Raw genomic sequence first — 18106 nt, forward strand, 5'->3', positions numbered from 1 at the left:
GATTGCCCTTTGTGAGCTTGCAGTCAAATAACAAGTGGTCATCCTGCCGCTGAGCAGGCACAGTAAGGAGACGCAAGGCCTACACAGCCCCAAGGCGGGGGGAGGCAGGGGGCCGCTGGGGGCCCTCGAACTCTGGAAGGAAGACCGTGGTGGCAGTGGGGGTGCTTTGGCGTCCCAGAGGCAGGGGACCAATTCGACTGCTGCTGTAGGCCAGCGAAGACTGCCTTACGCTTCCTGACCACGCCTCCAGCCCTGAGAGCTTCGGGGTTGTGTTTGCGTTCACTCCATAGTTGACGGTGCTTCACCTAATCTCAGATCACTTTGTTTCTGTCTAGTTAGGGGTCTCAGTTCAGTGCAAGTTTTCAGGGGCGGGTGCTGCCTTTTTCTGCTGTCTGGCCTTGTGTTGCCTGAGGCAGTGCCCAGTACGGTAATGACACTGAGGACTCCGAGTCTTCAGAACACAGCTCAGTGAGGAAGTTTGTAGAATTCCGATGGACTCTGAGCTCCCTGAGGCAAGGACTGTGTCATTGTTGTTTCTTTTCTACCTGCAGCCCAGCCTGGCACGTGGGGGAGCGTGAAACCTGCTGGACAAACGCAGCCAATCCTTGTGCCCATTCTGTGAAAGCCCACACATGTCAATGTCTTTAGAGATAATATTTCTTCTATTTTTGTGAGTGAGGTCATGTCATAATTAACGTTTGTGAGAGAGAAGAGGGAGAGAGAAGGAGGGAGGGAGAGAAAGAAGGAAGGAAAAGAAAGGAAGGAATGCCTCATTGCGGGGGGCCCTCTGCTGGGACGGGCGCTGAACTTCAGGCATCTCCAGGCCTAGTTCTGGCCACGCTGATGTCATGAGCTTCTGGACTGGCTCTGTGCAAGGCCCTCGCCCTTTCTTGGTCTTTTATTTACTTGAACTAAGCGTTCTACAGGGTTGTTTCAAGCCTGTCAATCACGACTTTTTTGTTGTTGTTGTTCTAAACATTTTTTATTGAGTTGCAATCATTTTATAATGCTGTGTCAAATTCCAGTGTAGAGCACAATTTTTCAGTCATACATGAACATACATATATTCATTGTTACATCTTCTTCGCTGTGAGCGACCATAAGATCTTGTATGTATTTCCCTGTGCCAGGCAGTATAATCCTGTCCATCTGTTCTACATTTTGAATCATTGCTTTTAAAAATGCATTGATAAATGCAAACTGTAGATACAAATAGTACATCTCAATACATATAACTTTGTAAAAGTGTCTATAAAAATATGTCCACATAATTATATAACTAGGCAGACTCTGTAAGATTAGTTGGGCTCACAAAAAGGGGGAAAGTTTGTCTGTAGGATTATTTTCTCTATAACATACATAAATTTATAAAAATTTCAAGAGGAAAATGTTTAGAAACTTGCGTGTAGTGTGTAGTTGATGGGGGTCATCCCAGCCAGAATGGCTTTCCTGTGAAGAATTCTAGGGTGATGGGTTCCAGTGAATTCCTTCCTTCAGTCACGTCCGTCTTTGGACCCTGGTCCCAATGGGGGTGCTCTGGTGGGTGTGGGCCCCTGGGGACAAGCACAGATCTGGTCCTGGCCCTCGCCTCTGCTTGGTAAGGCAAGGTCTTCATCCCACCTGTCACAGGTGGTGTCGAGCCTTTGCCGGGCAGACCTGGCCACGTGCTGCAGTCTCTGGTGCTCAGAATCCCAGTCACACCCCTGCTGTCGGTGTCCAGGTTTCTCTAGTCCAGGTGTGATGACACGTTTAGCCTCGCTCACCCACTGATTTGTCCCCTCTCCTTCAGAGGCAGAGTGGCCTTGGCCAACGTGCGAACCAGCCCAGGAACCAGATGAGCAGAGACATCTGTGTCCACACCTGGCCATGCTCCTATTATTTAGAACTTGAGAAGCGATGGATCCCTGGAAAACTTTCATTAACTCCTCTCTCACTAAAATTTATGACTGATAAAACTGGAGAGATTCTTGTCAACTTTCCGCTTTCTAGTATAATTGAGATCAAGAAAGAGGCTTCTCATTTTATCTTCAGTTCTGTCACCATCCTGGAGAAGGACCACGTCAAGCACTGGTTCAGTTCCTTGCAGCCTAGTCGAAATGTTGTTTTCAGCATCATCGAGCATTTCTGGAGAGAGCTGCTGCTGTCCCAGCCGGGAGCTGCTGTCGAGGGGTCCTCCTCCCCCGCCACCAAGGGGAAGGAGCTGACTTGTCTGATGGCCTGTTCCCAGAAGCGTCTGGAAGACACAACCAGAGTCCTGCACCATCAGGGCGAGCAGCTCGACAGCGTAGCCAGAGGCCTGGACAAGATGGAGTCTGACCTGGGCGTGGCTGACAGGTAAGCCCTGTAACCCTGGCCCGACCCTTGAATGGCTGTGGTGTGATCTCTTCTCCGTCATCCCACGTTTACTGTGCGTTCAGCATTCTGACAATGCAGATTAGGCCCCTGTGGGGGACGCTGGCTTCGGGCAGGCTGCTCTGGGCGTACAGATAATGAGGGCCAGCGTTTACTGAGGGTACGGTGTGTGCTGAGCGCAGTTGTCAGTGTTAGTGAGGATTGCCTCATTTAGTCACCAGGCGAGCCAAGAAGAATGTGCTGTTCTTCACATCCTTTTACCCACGGGTACAGTGAGGCTGCGAGGTCAGGTAAGTTGTCCAAGGTCACGCACACTACGTTCGCTAGCATAGCTTACCTATTTCTTTTACACAGCTGTGGACGAGCAGGGTTTGAGCGGAAGCATTTTAGCCTCAGAAGTTGCTGTCTTCGGTGCTGCCCCAGCCACTCCCAAACCTTTAGTCTCGGGGACTGCCCCTCCCCGCTTGTAAAAGTTGACCCGGAGAGCTTTTGTTTACATGGGTTATATACACCAGTGTGTACCATACTGTTGTTAGTTGAAGTATGTTTGATTTACAGTCTTACGTTAGCTTCGGGTGTGCAGCAGAGTGATTCAGTTATACGTGCACATGTGTTCTCTCTCAGATTCTTTTCCATTACATTTTATTACAAGATACTGAATGTAGTTCCCTGTGCTGTACAGTAGCTCCTTGTACTTCATCTGTCTTATACATATTAGTGTGTATCTGTTAATTCCAGACTCCTGATTTGTCCCCCTTTGTTCCCCCTTGGTAACCATCAGTTTCTTCTCTATGTCAGTGAGTCTACTTCTATTTTGTAAGTAAGTTCATTTGTTTCATTTTTTTAGATTCCACATACAAGTTATATCATATGATATTTGTCTTTCTCTGACTGACTGACTTCACTTAGTATGACCATCTCTAGGTCTATCCATGTTGCTACATTTTTTAAAAATTGGAGTAGAGTCAGTTTACAATGTGTCAGTTTCTGGTGTACCACATAATGTTTTAGTCATACATATACAGACGTATATTCCTTCTCATATTCTTTTTTATTATAGGTTACTACAAGATGCTGAATATAGTCCCATGTGCTATGAAATGTAAATTTGTTGTTTATCTATTTTATATATAGTAGTCAGTATCTGCAAATCTCAAACTCCCAATTTATCCCTTCCCACTCCCTTCCACCCCTGATAACCATAAGTTTGTTTTCTATGTCTGTGAGTCTGTTTCTGTTTGTAAATAAGTTCATTTTTGTCTTTTTTTTTTTTTTAGATTCCACGTGTAAGTAATGTCTTATGGTATTTTTCTTTCTCTTTCTGGCTTCACTTAGAATGACAATCTCCAGGTCCATCCATGTTACTGTAAATGGCATTATTTTATTCTTTCTTATGGCTGAGTAATATATACAATATTCCATTGTATGTATATATATAAACCACAACTTCTTTATCCAGTCTTCTGTCAGTGGACATTTAGGCTGTTTCCATGTCTTGGCTATTGTAAATAGTGCAGCTGTGAACATTGGGGTGCAGGTATCTTTTTGAATTAGAGTTCCCTTCTGATATATGCCCAGGAGTGGGATTGCTGGATCATATGGTAAATCATCTGCTGGATCACATGGTATTTTTAGTTTTTTGAGGAATCTCCATACTGTTTTCCATACTGGCTGCACCAAACTGCGTTCCCACCGACACTGTAGGAGAGTTCCCTTTTTCTCCATACCTTCTCCAGCATTTATTTGTAGACTCTCTGATAATGGCCATTCTGACCATTGTGAGATGACACATCAGTCAGGTTTTGATTTGCATTTCTCTAATTAGAACATCACTAAATGAGCATCTTTTCATGTGCCTGTTGTCCAGTTGGATGTCTTCTTTGGGGAAATGTCTGTTTAGGTCTAATGTCCATTTTTCGATTGGGTTGTTTTATTGATACTGAGCTGATTGAGCTGTTTGTATATTTTGGATATTAATGCCTTGTCAGTTGCATCATCTGCATGTATTTTCTACCATTCTGTAGGTAATCTTTTAATTTTGCTGTGGTTTCCATTGCTGTGCAAAAGATTTTAAATTTAATTAAATCCTTTTTGTTTGTTTGTTTGGTTTTTTTTTTTTTTTTGCTTTTGTTTTCATTACTCTAGGAGATGGGTCCAAAAAATATTGTTGCAATTTATGTCAAAGATTGTTCTGCCTATTTTTCTCCTCTAGGAGTTCTATAGTATCCAGTCTTACATTTAGGTCTTTAATCCAGTTTGAGTTTATTTTTGAATATGGTGTGAGGAAATGTTCTAATTTCACTTTTTTGCATGTAGCTGCCCAGTTTTCCCAGCACCACTTATTGAAGAGATGGTTTTCTCCATTGTATATTCTTGCGCCCTTTGTCATAGACTGATTGACCAGAAGTGCATGGGTTTATTTTGGGGCTTTCTGTCCTGTTCCATTGATCTGTGTGTTTGTTTTTGTAACAGTTCCATACTGTTTTGATTACTGTAGCTTGGTTGTATAGTCTGAAGTCAGGCAGTATGATTCCTCCAGCTCCGTTCTTTCCCAAGATTGTTGTGGGTACTCAATATCCAAATAAATATTTGGATATAAATATATATCCAAATAAATTCTGGATTTAAAATTTTTTGTTCTAGTTCTGTGAACAATGCCATTGGTAATTTGATAGGAATTGTATTGAATTTGTAGAATGCCTTGAATTTTATGGTCATTTTTAACAATATTAATTCTTTCAATCCAAGGACATGGTGTATCTTCCTACCTGTGTCATCTTCAGTTTCTTTCATCACATCTTACAGGCTTTGGAGTGCAGGTCTTTTACCTCCTGAGGCAGGCTTATTCCTAGGTGTTGTATTCTTTTTGATGTGATGGTAAATGGGATTGTTTCCTCAATTTCTTTTTCTGATATTTGTTGTTAGTGCATAGAAATGCAGCAGATTGCTGTATGTTGATTTTGTATCCTCCAACTTTACAGAACTCACTGGTGAGCTCTAGTGTTTTTTGTTGGCATCTTTAGGATTTTCTATGTGTAGTATCGTCATCTGCAAACAGGCAGTTTTAATTCTTTCTTCCCTATTTGGATTCTTTTCATTTGTTTCTATTCTCTGATTGCTGTGGCTAGGACGTCCAAAACTGCTTTAAAGAAGAGGAGTGAGAGTGGGCCTCCCTGTCTTGTTCCTGATCTTAGTAGCTTTTTGCTACTAAGTATGATATTAGCTGAGGGTTTGTCACATACGGCCTTTGTTATGTGGAGTTATGTTCCCTCTGTGCCCACTTTCTGCTGAGTTTTTATCATAAATGGATGTTGAATTTTATCAAAAGCTTTTTCTGCATCTATTGAGATGATAATATGGCTTTTAGTCTTCAATTTGTGAATTCACATGGAGTGATTTGTGGATATTGAAAAATCCTTGCATCCCTGGGGTAAATCGTGTATGACCCTTTTAATGTATTGTTGGAGTTGGTTTGCTAGTATCTTGTTGAGGATTTTTGCATCTACGTTCAGTGATATTGGCCTGTAGTTTGTGTGTGTGTGTGTGTGTGATGTCCCTGCCTGGTTTTGGTATCAGGTGATGGTGGCTCATAGAATGAGTTCAGAAGTGTTCCTTCCTCTGCACTTTCGGAAATAGTTTCAGAAGAATAGGTGTTAACTCTTCCCCACATGTTTGGTAGAGTTCCCTTGGGAAGCCGCCTGGTCCTGGCCTTCTGTCTGTTGGGAGGTTTTAAATTACTGATTCAGTTTCAGTGCTGGTGATTGGTCTATTTATATTTTCTATTTCTTCCCGGTTCAGTCTTGGAAGATTGTAGCTTTCAGAGAATTTTTTCTATTTTTCTATTGGATTTTTAGTCTCCATTTCATTTATTCTGATCTTTATGATTTCTTTCTTTTGCTGACTTGGAGTTTTGTTTCTTCTTTTTGCTTTAGGTGTAAGGTTAGGTGGTTTACTTGAGATTCTATTTGTTTACTGAGGTAAGCTTGTATCACTACAAACTTCCCTCTTGGAACTGCTTTTCCTGCACCTCACAGGTCTGGATCACCATGGTTTCTTTTTTATTTGTCTCTAGGTGTTTTTTGATTTCCTCTGATTTCTTCAGTGATCCATTGGTTGTTAAGTAGCACATTGTGTAACCTCCACATTTTTGTGTTTTCTGCCTTTTTCTTGTAATTGATTTCTAGTCTCATAGCGCTGTGGTCCAAAAAGATGTCTGATATGATTTCAATTTTCTTAAATTTACAGAGCCTCTACTAGTATGTGGTATATCCTGGAGAATGTTGCACGTGCACTTGAGAAGAGTAGGTATTCTGCTGCTCTCTGATGGAATGCTCTGTAAATATCAATTAAGTGTACTTGGTCTAATGTGTTATTTAAGGGCTGTGTTTCCTTGTTGATTTTCTATCTGGATGATCTGCCCATTGATGTAACTGGGCTGTTAAAGCTGCTGTTTTACTGTCAATTTCCCCTTTTGTGTTTGTTAATATTTGTCTTATATATTGAGGTGTCCTGTGTTAGGTGCATATTTATTTACAATTGTTCTATCTTCTTGGATTGATCCCTTGATCATTATGTAGTGTCCTTTGTCTTTTGGAACAGCATTTTAAAGTCTCTTTTGTCTGATGTAGGTATTGCTACTCCAGCTTTCTTTTGATTTCCATTTGCGTGGAATATACCTTTTTCCATCACCTCTTTCAGTTTGTGCGTGTCTCTAGACGTGAAGTGAGTCTCCTGCAGGCAGTGTATGTACAGGTCTTAGTTTTGTATCCAGTCAGCTGGTCTGTGTTCTTTGGTTGGTGATGTAGCTTGTTTACATTTAAGGTGATTATTGATGTGTCTGTTCTTACTGCCATTTTGTGAATTGTTTTGGATATTTTTGTAGGTCTTTTTCCCCTCCTTTATTCTTTTGTCGTCTTGTGATTTGATAACTATCTTTAGTGTAATTTTGGATTTGTGTGTGTGTGTATATCTATTGCAGATTTGTGGTTCGCAGTTACCGTAAGGCTTTGCTTAGCAGTCTCTCCATGTACGTGATTGTTTTAAGTTGCTGATCTCTTAATTTCAAATGTATTTTAAGTACCCTGCATGTGTACTCTCCTCCCCTGATGATTACTGCGTTTATATTTTATTTGAAGCCATATCGTGGTGGGCTGACAAGGGGCACAGGTGGGGAGCAGGAGGAGGAGTGTGAGCAGCAGAAGATCCAGCTGAGAAGGAGCCAGCCGTGGTTATTGTTTTACATCTAATTGTTCTGTGTATCCCTTAACTGCTTATTGTGGATACAGGTGATGTTACTACTCCTGTGTTTTAACCGCCCTGCGTCTTTTTGTGGATGTTTACCTGCCTTTACTGTGTGCCTGCCTTTACCGGTGAGCTGTTTCATTTCGTAATTTTCTTGTTTATAGTTGTGGCCTTTTCTCTTTTGCCTACAGAAGTTCCTTTAACATTGTTGTAAAGCTGGCTTCATGGTGCTGGATTCTTTTCGCTTTTGCTTGTGATGAAGCTTATGATTTTCCATGAAATCTGAATGAGCGCGGTGCTGTGGGAGTGTTCTCGGGTACAGGTTTTACCCCTTTGTCACTTTCAGTCTGTTGCGCCACTCCCTTCGGCCTGCAGAGTTTCTGCTGAGAAGTCAGCTGATAGCCTTGCGGGAGTCCCTTGCATGTTACTGGTTGCTTTCCCCTTGCTGCTTTTAGTATTCTGTCTTTATTTCTAATTTTTGCGGTTTCGATTACGTGTCTTGGTGTGTTCTCCTTTGGGTTAATCCTGTGAGGACTCTTTGCGCTTCCTGGACTTGGGTACCTGTTTCCTTTCCCAGGTTTAGGGAAGTTTTCAGCTATTATCTCTTTGAATGTTTTTTCAGGCCCTTTCCTGTCTGTCGTCTACTTCTGGGACCCCTATAACGCAAGTATTAGTGTGATGCCATCCCAGAGGTCTCTTAAACTGTCCTCATCTCTTTTTATTCTTTGTTCTGAGGTAGTGATTTCCACTACTCTGTCTTCCAGCTCCCTGATCCATTCTTTTGTGTTATTTAGTCCACTACGGATTCCTTCTAGTGTAGTTTTCATTGGCATTATTCTTCGTCTCTGTTTGGTTGTGTTTATATTTTCTGACTCTTTGTTAAAGATGTAAAACTTCTCGCTCTGTGCATCCATTCTTTTCCTGAGTTCTTTGATCATCTTTGCAATCGTTACTCTGAACTTCTCAGATAGATTGCCTATCTCTGCTTCACTCAGTTTTTCTTCTTGGGTTTTATCCTGTTCCTTTGTCTGGAACATAGTCCCCTGCTGCCTCATTTTGTCTGTGTTACTATTTGTATTTTTGTGCATGTGGCAGGTTAGTTACACTTCTCGACCTTGGAGACGTGGCCCTCTGTAGGAGACGTCCTGTGCATCCAGCAGTGCACTCCCCTCTCACCACCCAAGATACATGCTCTAGGGCTTCCCCTAAGGGGGCTGCATGTGTCCTTCTGTTGCGGCAGGCTGACGCTACAGGTTGTCTGGTAGGCCTGGTTGGCCCTCGTCTGGTTGGTTGCGGGCCCCGCCTTTGTGCGGATGGTGCTGGCTGCTGTTCAGCAGGGCCCGTGCGCGTGGTGGCTGGCTGCAGAACCCTGGGGGTCCTGGGGCTAGTGATGGTGCACTGGTGGGCAGAGTCAGGGTCCTGAGGAATCTGAGGCTGTTGCCCGCCCACTGGCAGCTGAAGCCACGTCCTGGGCTTAGTGTTGCACTACTGGCAGGCAGAGCTGGTTGCTGGATTCCGGCTGCAGGGCCCAGGGATCCTGGAACTCATTTCACATTGTTGGCAGGGGGAGGGGGTCTGGTTCCTGACACAGTTTGTTTGGGGTCCGGGGTGTCTTGAAGATTGCATTGTTTTGCTAGTAGGCAGGGCCAGAGCCCAGCTGGCCCCAGGGCAGGGTCTGGCCTGTGTTTGTGGGCTTCTTCCACAGGCTTTGGGATTGTTGTTTTCCTATTTCACACTGCTAGGTGAAGCCTGGTCCTGGAACTCTGGTGGGTAGGGCCCTATCTAGAGGATCAGGAAGTCTGCTGATGGGTGGGGCTGTGTTCCCACCCACTGTGTTGTTTGGCCCAAGGCTTCACTACAGGCTGCTGGGTGGGGCGAGGTCTTGGTGCTAATGATCCAGTGAAGATAGGAAAGCTCATGTAGGTGAACACTCCTGGAATGTCTACCACCACCTTTTATGTCCCCTGGGTGAGCTGCAACCATTCTCTACATCTCCAGGAGACCCTCCAAAACCAGGAGGCAGGCCTGGACCAGGTTCCTATGAAATCAGTGCCCCTGCCCTTGGAACTGGCACGTGTGAAATTCTGTGTACACTTCCCAAGGGAATGAAATCTCTATTTTCCCCCAGTCCCGTGGAGCTCCTGGAGTTAAGCCCCACTGGCTTTCAAAAACAGATGTCCTGGGTCTCCTCCTCCTCCTAATGCCAGAAGCCTGGGCTGGGGAGCCTGACGTGGGGCTTAGAACTCTCAATTCTATGGGAAGGCCTCTGCGATGTAATTATCTTTCAGCTTGTGGGCTGCCCACCCGGTGGGGTATGGGGCCCAATTATATCACCAGCACCCACCTCCTACCATCCCACTGTGGCTCCCTCTGTGTGTTTCCAGTTGAAGAAGATCTTTTTTGCTAGGTTCCAGTCTTTTTTTTTTTTTTAAATTGTTGTTCAGTGGTGGTTTTGTTGTAGTCACGAGGAGAGGCAAGCAGGGGGTCCTGCTACTCTGCCATCTTGACGGGAAAGCTCAGTGTCTCACTGAACTTTAAAACTGTCCCATCTTTGAGCATGTTGTGACATTTTTAATCCAATAATATATAGCAAGGAGCAATGTCTAAGATTGTAAACCTTAAATTACACAATATCATGAGTTCCTTGACAGCTTATGTGACTCTTAGTTACATCTTTAAATATAACCATGTTGGGGGAATGTTCTGCAGACAGATTCCAGGTGGAGCCCACGTTACAGAGCAGCAGAAAGGGAAGGCAGAGAAAGAGCAAGTCTCGTCAGTAAGGTCAGCCTCCAGGGAATGTGTGTACAGCAGCCTCTTGGGAGGAAGTTCCCAGCCCTGGTTGCCTACAGCTCATTCAACAGCCGTGCGATTCTCCAGTCAGACCTTTACCACTTCACATTCTGTGGTAAAATAAGGACTACACAGTGAATTTTTAGAAAACAGAATTTATTTACATAATAATAAAATTCTGAGTTATACACGTCCTACTTTTTGGTATTATGTACGTCAACCAAGAAAGGGGGCGTAGCTAAAATAAGCAAAAGAATTTATTTGGTGTCTTGGAATTGCAACTCAGGGAGCACAGATTCAGGTAGCAACCTAAACTTTGTCCCACTGAGGGGTTAAAGTCAGAGGTTTTCATTAGCAAGAAGAGGAGAGTTTAGAATCATCACCTCAGTTTTTTGTCTAAAATTATGGTTAGAAGATACAGTCACAGTTTACAGTTCATTGGGTGTCTGAGCGCTTTGCATAGGTTACCAGGAAATCTATTGTTAGGGTGTCCAGATTTTATCTTAAAAATGTGAACGCAGCAATCGTGTGTCTTGCCATCTGCCTTAGCCCAGTTCAAGAGTTAAGTTTAGTTCCTGCTTTATCAGCACAAGATGGAGTTTGAATCCAAAAATGGAACCTGTTCAGTTAAGTACACAGGTCACACATGGCTCTTTTTAAATGAAATGAAGACAAGCTGGTGACCCAGGTTTGATCACTGGAGTTTGCTGGGGAAATAATTGATTTGACTGTGTTTTCATTGGGATCTACGAGTAAGTAGTATTGTCTCAATCTTTATATGTTGGAAAATACCTTTATTTTACACTCTGAATGATAATGTCACTCTTCACAATTGAACCAAATTTAGCTCAGCATTTTGAAGATGTTTCTCTGTTGTCCTTTTTTTCACTCCAATGTGTCTGTGTAGATTTTTTAGAACAGCTTTCTAGTTTACGTACCAAAAAATTCACTTGTTTTATGTGCACAGTTGCTGATTTTTAGTAAATTTACAGTTGGACAAACATCATAATCAATTTTAGGACCTTTTCATCACCCCCTAAGGTTGCTTCAAGCCCGTCTGCCGTCACTCTCTGTTCTCACCCTAGCCCAGGTCACCACCCATCTCCTCTCTTTCTGTATTGTTTAGGTTTGTCTTTTCTGGAGAATTAATGTGTGCCTGGCTTCTTTCACCTAGCGTTGTTGTTTTTGAGGTTCATCCCTGTTGGAGGATCAAGTACATTCCTGTATATTTCTGAACAAGAACTCTGCTGTATGGGTCTGTCACATTCTGTTCACCCACTGACCGGTTTTGATGGACACATTGTTTTTACTTTGCGGTTACCATGAGGAGTGCTCCTGTGGACGCTCATGTACAGGTGTCTGTGTGGACATATATTTTCATTTTCCTTGAGAGGGAGATTGCTGGGTCTCTGTTTAACATGCTGAGAAACTGAGATTGTTTTCTGAAGTAGCTGCACCACTTTGCACTCCTGCTGTGATGGGTGAGGGCTCCGCTTTCTCCGCGTGCTCACCAGTGCTTGTTACAGCCCGTCTTTCTCACTGGAACCATCCTAGTGGGTGTGAAGTGGCATCTCACTGTGGCAGTCATTTTCACTTCCTGATGATAATGAGCACCTTCTCCTGTGTTTTTTGTTCATACGTATTTTTATTTCCAAATCCTTTGACCATTTTTTATGGTTAAAGGTTAAATTGTTATTACGGAGTTTTAAGAGTTCGTCATGTATTCTGGATACAAGTCTCTTTATCATATACCTGATTTGCAAATATTTTCTCCCGTTCTGTGGATTGTCATTTCACTTTCTTGCTTGTGTTCTTTGAAGTATGAAAATTTTGAATTTTGATGAAGTCTAATGTATCTTTTGTTATTGCTTCTCTTTTGGTGTTACATCTAAGAATCCATTGCCTAGTCCAAGGTTACAAAGGTTTACTCTTGTGCTTTTTTCTAAGAATTCTATTGTTTTGGCTATTATATTTAGGCCTGTGGTTCCTTTTGTGTTCGCTTCTGTGAATGATATGTGAAATGGGTCCAAATTCTTTTTTGGGATGCGGATATCCAGTTCCATCAGCAACATTTGTTGGAAAGACTTGTTTCCCCATTGAATTGTCTTGTCACCCTTGTTGAAAACCAGTTGCCTGTAAATGTCAAGGCTTGTTTCTGAACTCTGAATTCTATTTCAGTGATCCATATGTGTCACCTTATGCCAGGACCACACCATCTTTATTTCTATAGCTTTGTAGTACATTTTGCAATCAAGTAGTAGAAATCCACAGACTTTGTTCTTTCTCAAGATTGTTTTGGCTCTTCTGGGTTCCTTGCATTTTCGTATGAATTTTAGTATCAACTAGCCAATTTCTGCACAATGGCCAGCTGGGATTTTGATAGAAATTGGATTGAAGCTGTAGATCATTTTGGGAGACTTTTGCCTTCTTAACCATGATGTGTTATAAAGCGACTTAAGCTTCCTATTTTATTTTTTGTGTTGTTTGTTCTCTCTGTTGTTCATTTCTGGTTCTTTTCCTGCCTTCCTGTGGGTTACCTGAATATTATTTCAGAATCGCTTTGTGATTATATGTTTGAATGTATCTCATTATATAGATTCTTCATTAGAGTTATGGTATATTTATATAATGGAATACTACTCAGCCATAAAAAGAATAAAATAATGCCATTTGCAGCAACATGGATGGACCTAGAGATTGTCATTCTAAGTGAAGTAAGCCAGAAAGAGAAAGAAAAATACCATATGATACCACTCATATGGCTAATCTTAAAAAAAAAAAAGACACTATAAACTCATCTACAAAACAGAAACAGACTCGCAGACATAGTGAACAATCTTATGGTTACAGGGAAAAGGGAGTGGGAAGGGATAAATTTGGGAGCTTGAGATTTGGAAATGTTAGCCACTATGTATAAAAATAGATTAAAAAAAGTTTCTTCTGTATAGCACAGGGAACTATGTTCAATATATTGTAATAACCGTTAATGAAAAAAAATATGAAAACTGACGTATGTATGTATGTGCATGACAAGGACATTGTGCTGTGCAATACAAATTGACACATTGTAACTGTACTTCAACAAAAAATTTTAAAAATATATAGATTCTTCATTGGTCACTTTAGGTATTACATTATATAAACATAATTCATCACTTTTTACTGTTGTTAACATTTTACCAGTTTGAGTTGGATATAGAAACTTTACCTACCTTTGTGTCTCTTCACCTGATTTATATAAATTATATTAAGATAACACAGTCATCTTAACGTCATACATTCTTTGAGAACACATCAAGGTTGTACTATTTTATTTCAAGCATCATACATATTTTAGCAAGCTCAAGAAAAGAGGGCAAGTCTATTTTATTTCCCTGTATTTACTTTTCTGTTTTTCAACTCTCCTTCCTGATACTCCAGGATTCCTGTCTTCATCAGTTCCTTTCTAATCCAGCCACTTCTTTGAGGCATTTTTTTAAGGCAGACCTGCTGGCAGCAAATTCTCTGTAGTTTCCTTTCCTCTGAGGATAGCTTGATTTCCTCTTCATTCCTGGAGGATAGTTTTACTGGATAAAGCATTTTGAATGGACAGTTCTTTTCTTGCAGCATTGGAAAAACATTATATACCTTCCTTCTGCCTCCATGGTTTCTGATGAAACATCCAGTCATTTGAATTATTTTTCTTATATAAATAAGGTTTCCTGTCTCTCTTGGTGCTGTCAAGGTTTTTCCATTGTCTATTTAGTATATCTTTATGTGTGGGTCTATTCATTTTTTTTTAATCTAAGGGCTTATGTATTTTGGCCTAATTTGGGAAATTGCCAGCCATTATTTCTTTGAACACTTTTTCAGTCCCATATTCTTTTCATCTCCTGGAATGCCAATGATATAAGTGTTAGATCTTTCATTTTAATCACTCAGAAACTCAGACTCTTTTTTTTTTTAATTTTTTCTCTGTTTTTCAGTTTGGGTAATTTCTATCCTTTGATCTTTAATTTCACTGATTCTTTTATCTGTCAAGCTATGCTGCATGCAGTTTATCTTGTCCAGACTTTTTTTTTTTTTACTGTTACTGTATTTCTCAGTGCTTAAAGTCTCGTGTGGTACTACTTTTGTGTCTTCTGTTTCTTTCCTGTGACTTCCTGTTTCTGTTTGTTTCCAGCATGTTCATAATTGTCAAGGTATCTTTATGATGGCCCCTTTAGAATCCTCGTCAAGGTATTCTATCAATTTCTTCCTGGTTTTGGCATCTGTTGCTTGTCTTTTTTCACTCATGTTCAAATTTTTCTGGTTCTTGGTCTGGTGGTGAATTTTCATTGTATCCTAGACATTTGGGGTATTATCTTAAAGGAAACTCTGGACATTATCTTCTATTTTAGCAGGTCTTCCCCTGACATAGTGCTCTTGGGAGTTAGAAGCTAATTGTTTTTCCTGTCATGTGGGAGTGAGAGTCCAGATTGCCCACCTGGCCCTCATTTATGCCTTGAGTTGGGAAAGACATTTGCTACTACTGACTAGGGGTGGAATTTCAGGCTTCCCCATCTGCCTCTGCCAACACTGCCCTAACTGGGAGGATGAGAACTGTCTTGTCACCATCCCCTCTTGGCCTCTACTGTCTTGTAAGATTTCCCTTATACTGCTGGCCCCTCGCATGGCCTCCTCTGACACCACGCTAGTTGAGAGACGTTCCCCTCAGCACAGCTAGATGCGGGTGGGCATCTAGGCCATTCACATGGCCTTCTCTGACTCTGCCCCAGTTAGGGGGAAGGACATAGCCTGAGAGCAGCTGGGTGAGTGTCCATGTCGAGGCTCCTCTGTGGTGTTTGCTGATGAAGGCAGTAGTGAGTTGCACTTCTCTGGGGGGAGTTTGCTGGAGTAGAGCTGTTATTGACTGAAAGTTCTCTCTCAGCAGGTTTCCCCTTGTCTATAGGGTAGAGAGAGCAGGCTTCCTTTTATGTATTTATTTTTGTCTGCTTATCCAGGGTTCTGGCTTCTTCAGGACTCAATCCCAGATATGGTAAACAGAAAAAGAACGCACTTCTTCAAAGAAGAGAAGTAAGAGCAGGCATCCTTGTCTTGTTCCCGATCCTAGAGGAAATGCACTCAGCTTTTCACTGCCAACTGCGATGTTGGCTGTAGGTTTGTCTTACGTGGTCTTTATTACGTTAAGGTATGTTCCCTCGATACCCACTTTGTTGAGTGTTTTTATCGTAAATAGATGATGGATTTTGTCAAAAGCTTTTTCTGCATCTGTTGAGATGCTCGTACGAGTTTTGGTCTTTAATTTGTTAATGTGGTGCAGCACAGTGACTGGTTTGTGGATATTGAGCCATCTTGCATCCCTGGAATAAATCCCAGCTGATCACGGAGTTTGGTCCTTTCAGTATGTTGTTAAGTTTGCTCTGAATGTATCTTGTGGAGGATTTTTACATCTCTGTTCCTCAGTGATACTGGCCTGTAGTTTTCTTGTTTTGAAGCATCTGTTTGGTTTGTATCAAGTGATGCTGGGCTTGTAGAATGAGGTGGGAAGCATTTTTTCCTTTTTAACGTTTTGAATACTTTGAGAAGGATGGGCCTTAACTCTTCTTTAAATGTTCTGTAGAATTTACCTCTGAAGCCGTCTGGTCCTGGACTTTTGTTTGTTGGGAGTTTTTTTGGGTTTTTGTTTGTTTATTTTTAATGATTCAGTTTCATTAGTGGTAATTGATCTGGTTATATTTTGTATTTCTTCCTGACTCAGTCTTGGAAGATTGTATGTTTCTAGGAATTTATCCATTTCTTCTAGATTGTCCATCTTATTGGCATATGATTTTTTGTAGTAATCTCCCATGATTCTTTGCATTTTTGTGGTCTCAATTGTAACCTCCCCTTTTTCATTTCTGTTTTTATCTATTTGGGTCCTCTCCTTTTTTTCTTGATGAGTCTGGCTAAAGGTTTATCAATTTTATCTTTTCAAAGAACCAGCTCTTAGTTTCATTGACCTTTTCTATTGTGTGTGTTTTTTTGTTGTTGTCTCTGTTTCATTAATTTCCACTCTGATCTTTATGACTTCTTTCCTTCTAACTTTGGGATTTGTTTGTTCTTCATTTTCTCCTCCCTTCAAGTGTAAAGTTAGGTTATTCTCTTGAGCTTTTTCTTGTTTCCTGAAGTGGCCTGTATCTCTATAAATTTCCCTCCTAGCAGTGCTTTTGCTGCATCCTATAGATATTGGGTTGTTGTGTTTTTGTTTCCTTTTGTCTCCAAGCATTTTTTAATTTCTTCTTTAATTTCTCCTGTAACGCATTTGTTTTCAGTAGCGTTCTGTTTGGTCTCTATGTGCTTGTGTTTTTTGCAGTTTTTTTTTTCTTATACTTGATTTCTAGTCTCACAGTGTTGTGGTATAAGACTAGAGGTATCTTAAACTGCCCTTGCTTTTTTAAAATTTCTTTTTTTTTCTGTTCAGCTTGGGTGACTTCAGCTACTCTGTCTTCCAGATCTCTGATCTGTTCCTCTGTATCATCTGTTCTACTGTTGGTTCCTCCTATTATATTTTCAAATTTCACTTACTGAATTCTTCATCTCTGTTTGGTTCTTCTTTATATTTTCCAAACCTTTTTAAACTCCTTGCTATGATCATTCATTCTTTCCCTGAGTTTGCTGAACTTCTTTGTGATCATTACCTTGAACTCTTTACTTAGGAGATTGCTTATGTCCACTTCACTGAGTTCTTCTCCTGGGATTTTATCTTTCCCTTCGTTTGGAATATATTCCTCTCTTGCCTCCTTTTGCCTAATTCTCTGTGTTTATTTCTATGAATTAAGTAGATCGGTTATGTTTTCTGATCTTGGAGAACTAGGCTTGTGTGGGAGACATTGTTTGGTGCCCAGCAGCACACCCCACTCTGGTCACCTGAGTTACATAATCTAGGGGTGCCCCCCTCATCATGTGAGCAGGTTCTTGTGTCATGGCCGGGCCAGCTGCTGTGGGTGTGCAGGCAGGAAGGGCTGGTCTTTGCCCAGTTAGCTGCTGCCAAGCCTTGCCTTATGCAGAGCCTGCTGGCCACTCATGGGCAAGTCTGGGTCCCAGAGCTGCCGACTGAGTGGCCCCAGGGGTTCCTAGGGCTTGTCTCAGCCTGCTGGTGGGTAACCCACTCACTGTGCAGTTGGCTTTGGGCCTGGGGGGTCCTGGGACTGTTGGCTGTAGGTGCCGGCAAGTCCCAGGGCTGGTGCTGGCTTGCTAGTGTGTGGAGCAAGGGCCTTGGAACTCCTGGGGCTGATGTCGGCCTGCCTGTGGGCAGGGCCAGTCCCAGTGTGGCTGGCTGTAGGACCTGGGGTCCCAGGGCTGGCCCATCTGTTGGTGAGCAGTGCCAGGTCCTTGTGTGGCTGGCTACAGGGCCATGGGTCTGGGGGTGGCAGGCAGAGTTGTTTCTCCATGGGACTGGCTGCTCCATACAGGGTGCCCAGGGACTGCTGCCAGCCTGCTGGTGGACGGGGCCTGGTCCCGGTGCAGATAGTCTCGACTCCAGAACGGCCCTTGCCAGCACCAGTGCCCTCCAGGGTGGGAGAACAGGCTCCCATCAATGGCTGCCACCCATACCTGTGTCCCCAGGGGGAGTTCTGCTGGCCTCCCACCTCTCTGTCAGGCTTCTCCAAGTTCAAAAAGTGGGTCTGACCTAGGCTCCTTTCAAATTACTCCCTCTGTGCTGGGTCTGGGAGCATCTGAGATTTTGCTTGTGTTGTTT

At 42.3% G+C, this 18106-nt stretch overlaps 1 protein-coding gene across 3 annotated transcripts in view; it reads left to right on the forward strand.

Annotated features, from left to right (window-relative positions):
• Positions 1–18106, forward strand: part of SNAP47 (synaptosome associated protein 47) — a 60674-nt gene that overhangs the window by 8691 nt on the left and 33877 nt on the right. For all 3 annotated transcript variants that reach the window (XM_072952587.1, XM_072952600.1, XM_072952591.1), the window contains one exon: positions 1790–2334. In XM_072952587.1, coding sequence (XP_072808688.1) covers positions 1835–2334 — 500 coding nt within the window. In that variant the 5' untranslated portion in view covers positions 1790–1834. The remainder of the gene's footprint in view (positions 1–1789; positions 2335–18106) is intronic.

This window comes from Vicugna pacos, chromosome 3, assembly GCF_048564905.1.
Source record: "Vicugna pacos chromosome 3, VicPac4, whole genome shotgun sequence".
Taxonomy (NCBI): Eukaryota; Metazoa; Chordata; class Mammalia; order Artiodactyla; family Camelidae; genus Vicugna; species Vicugna pacos.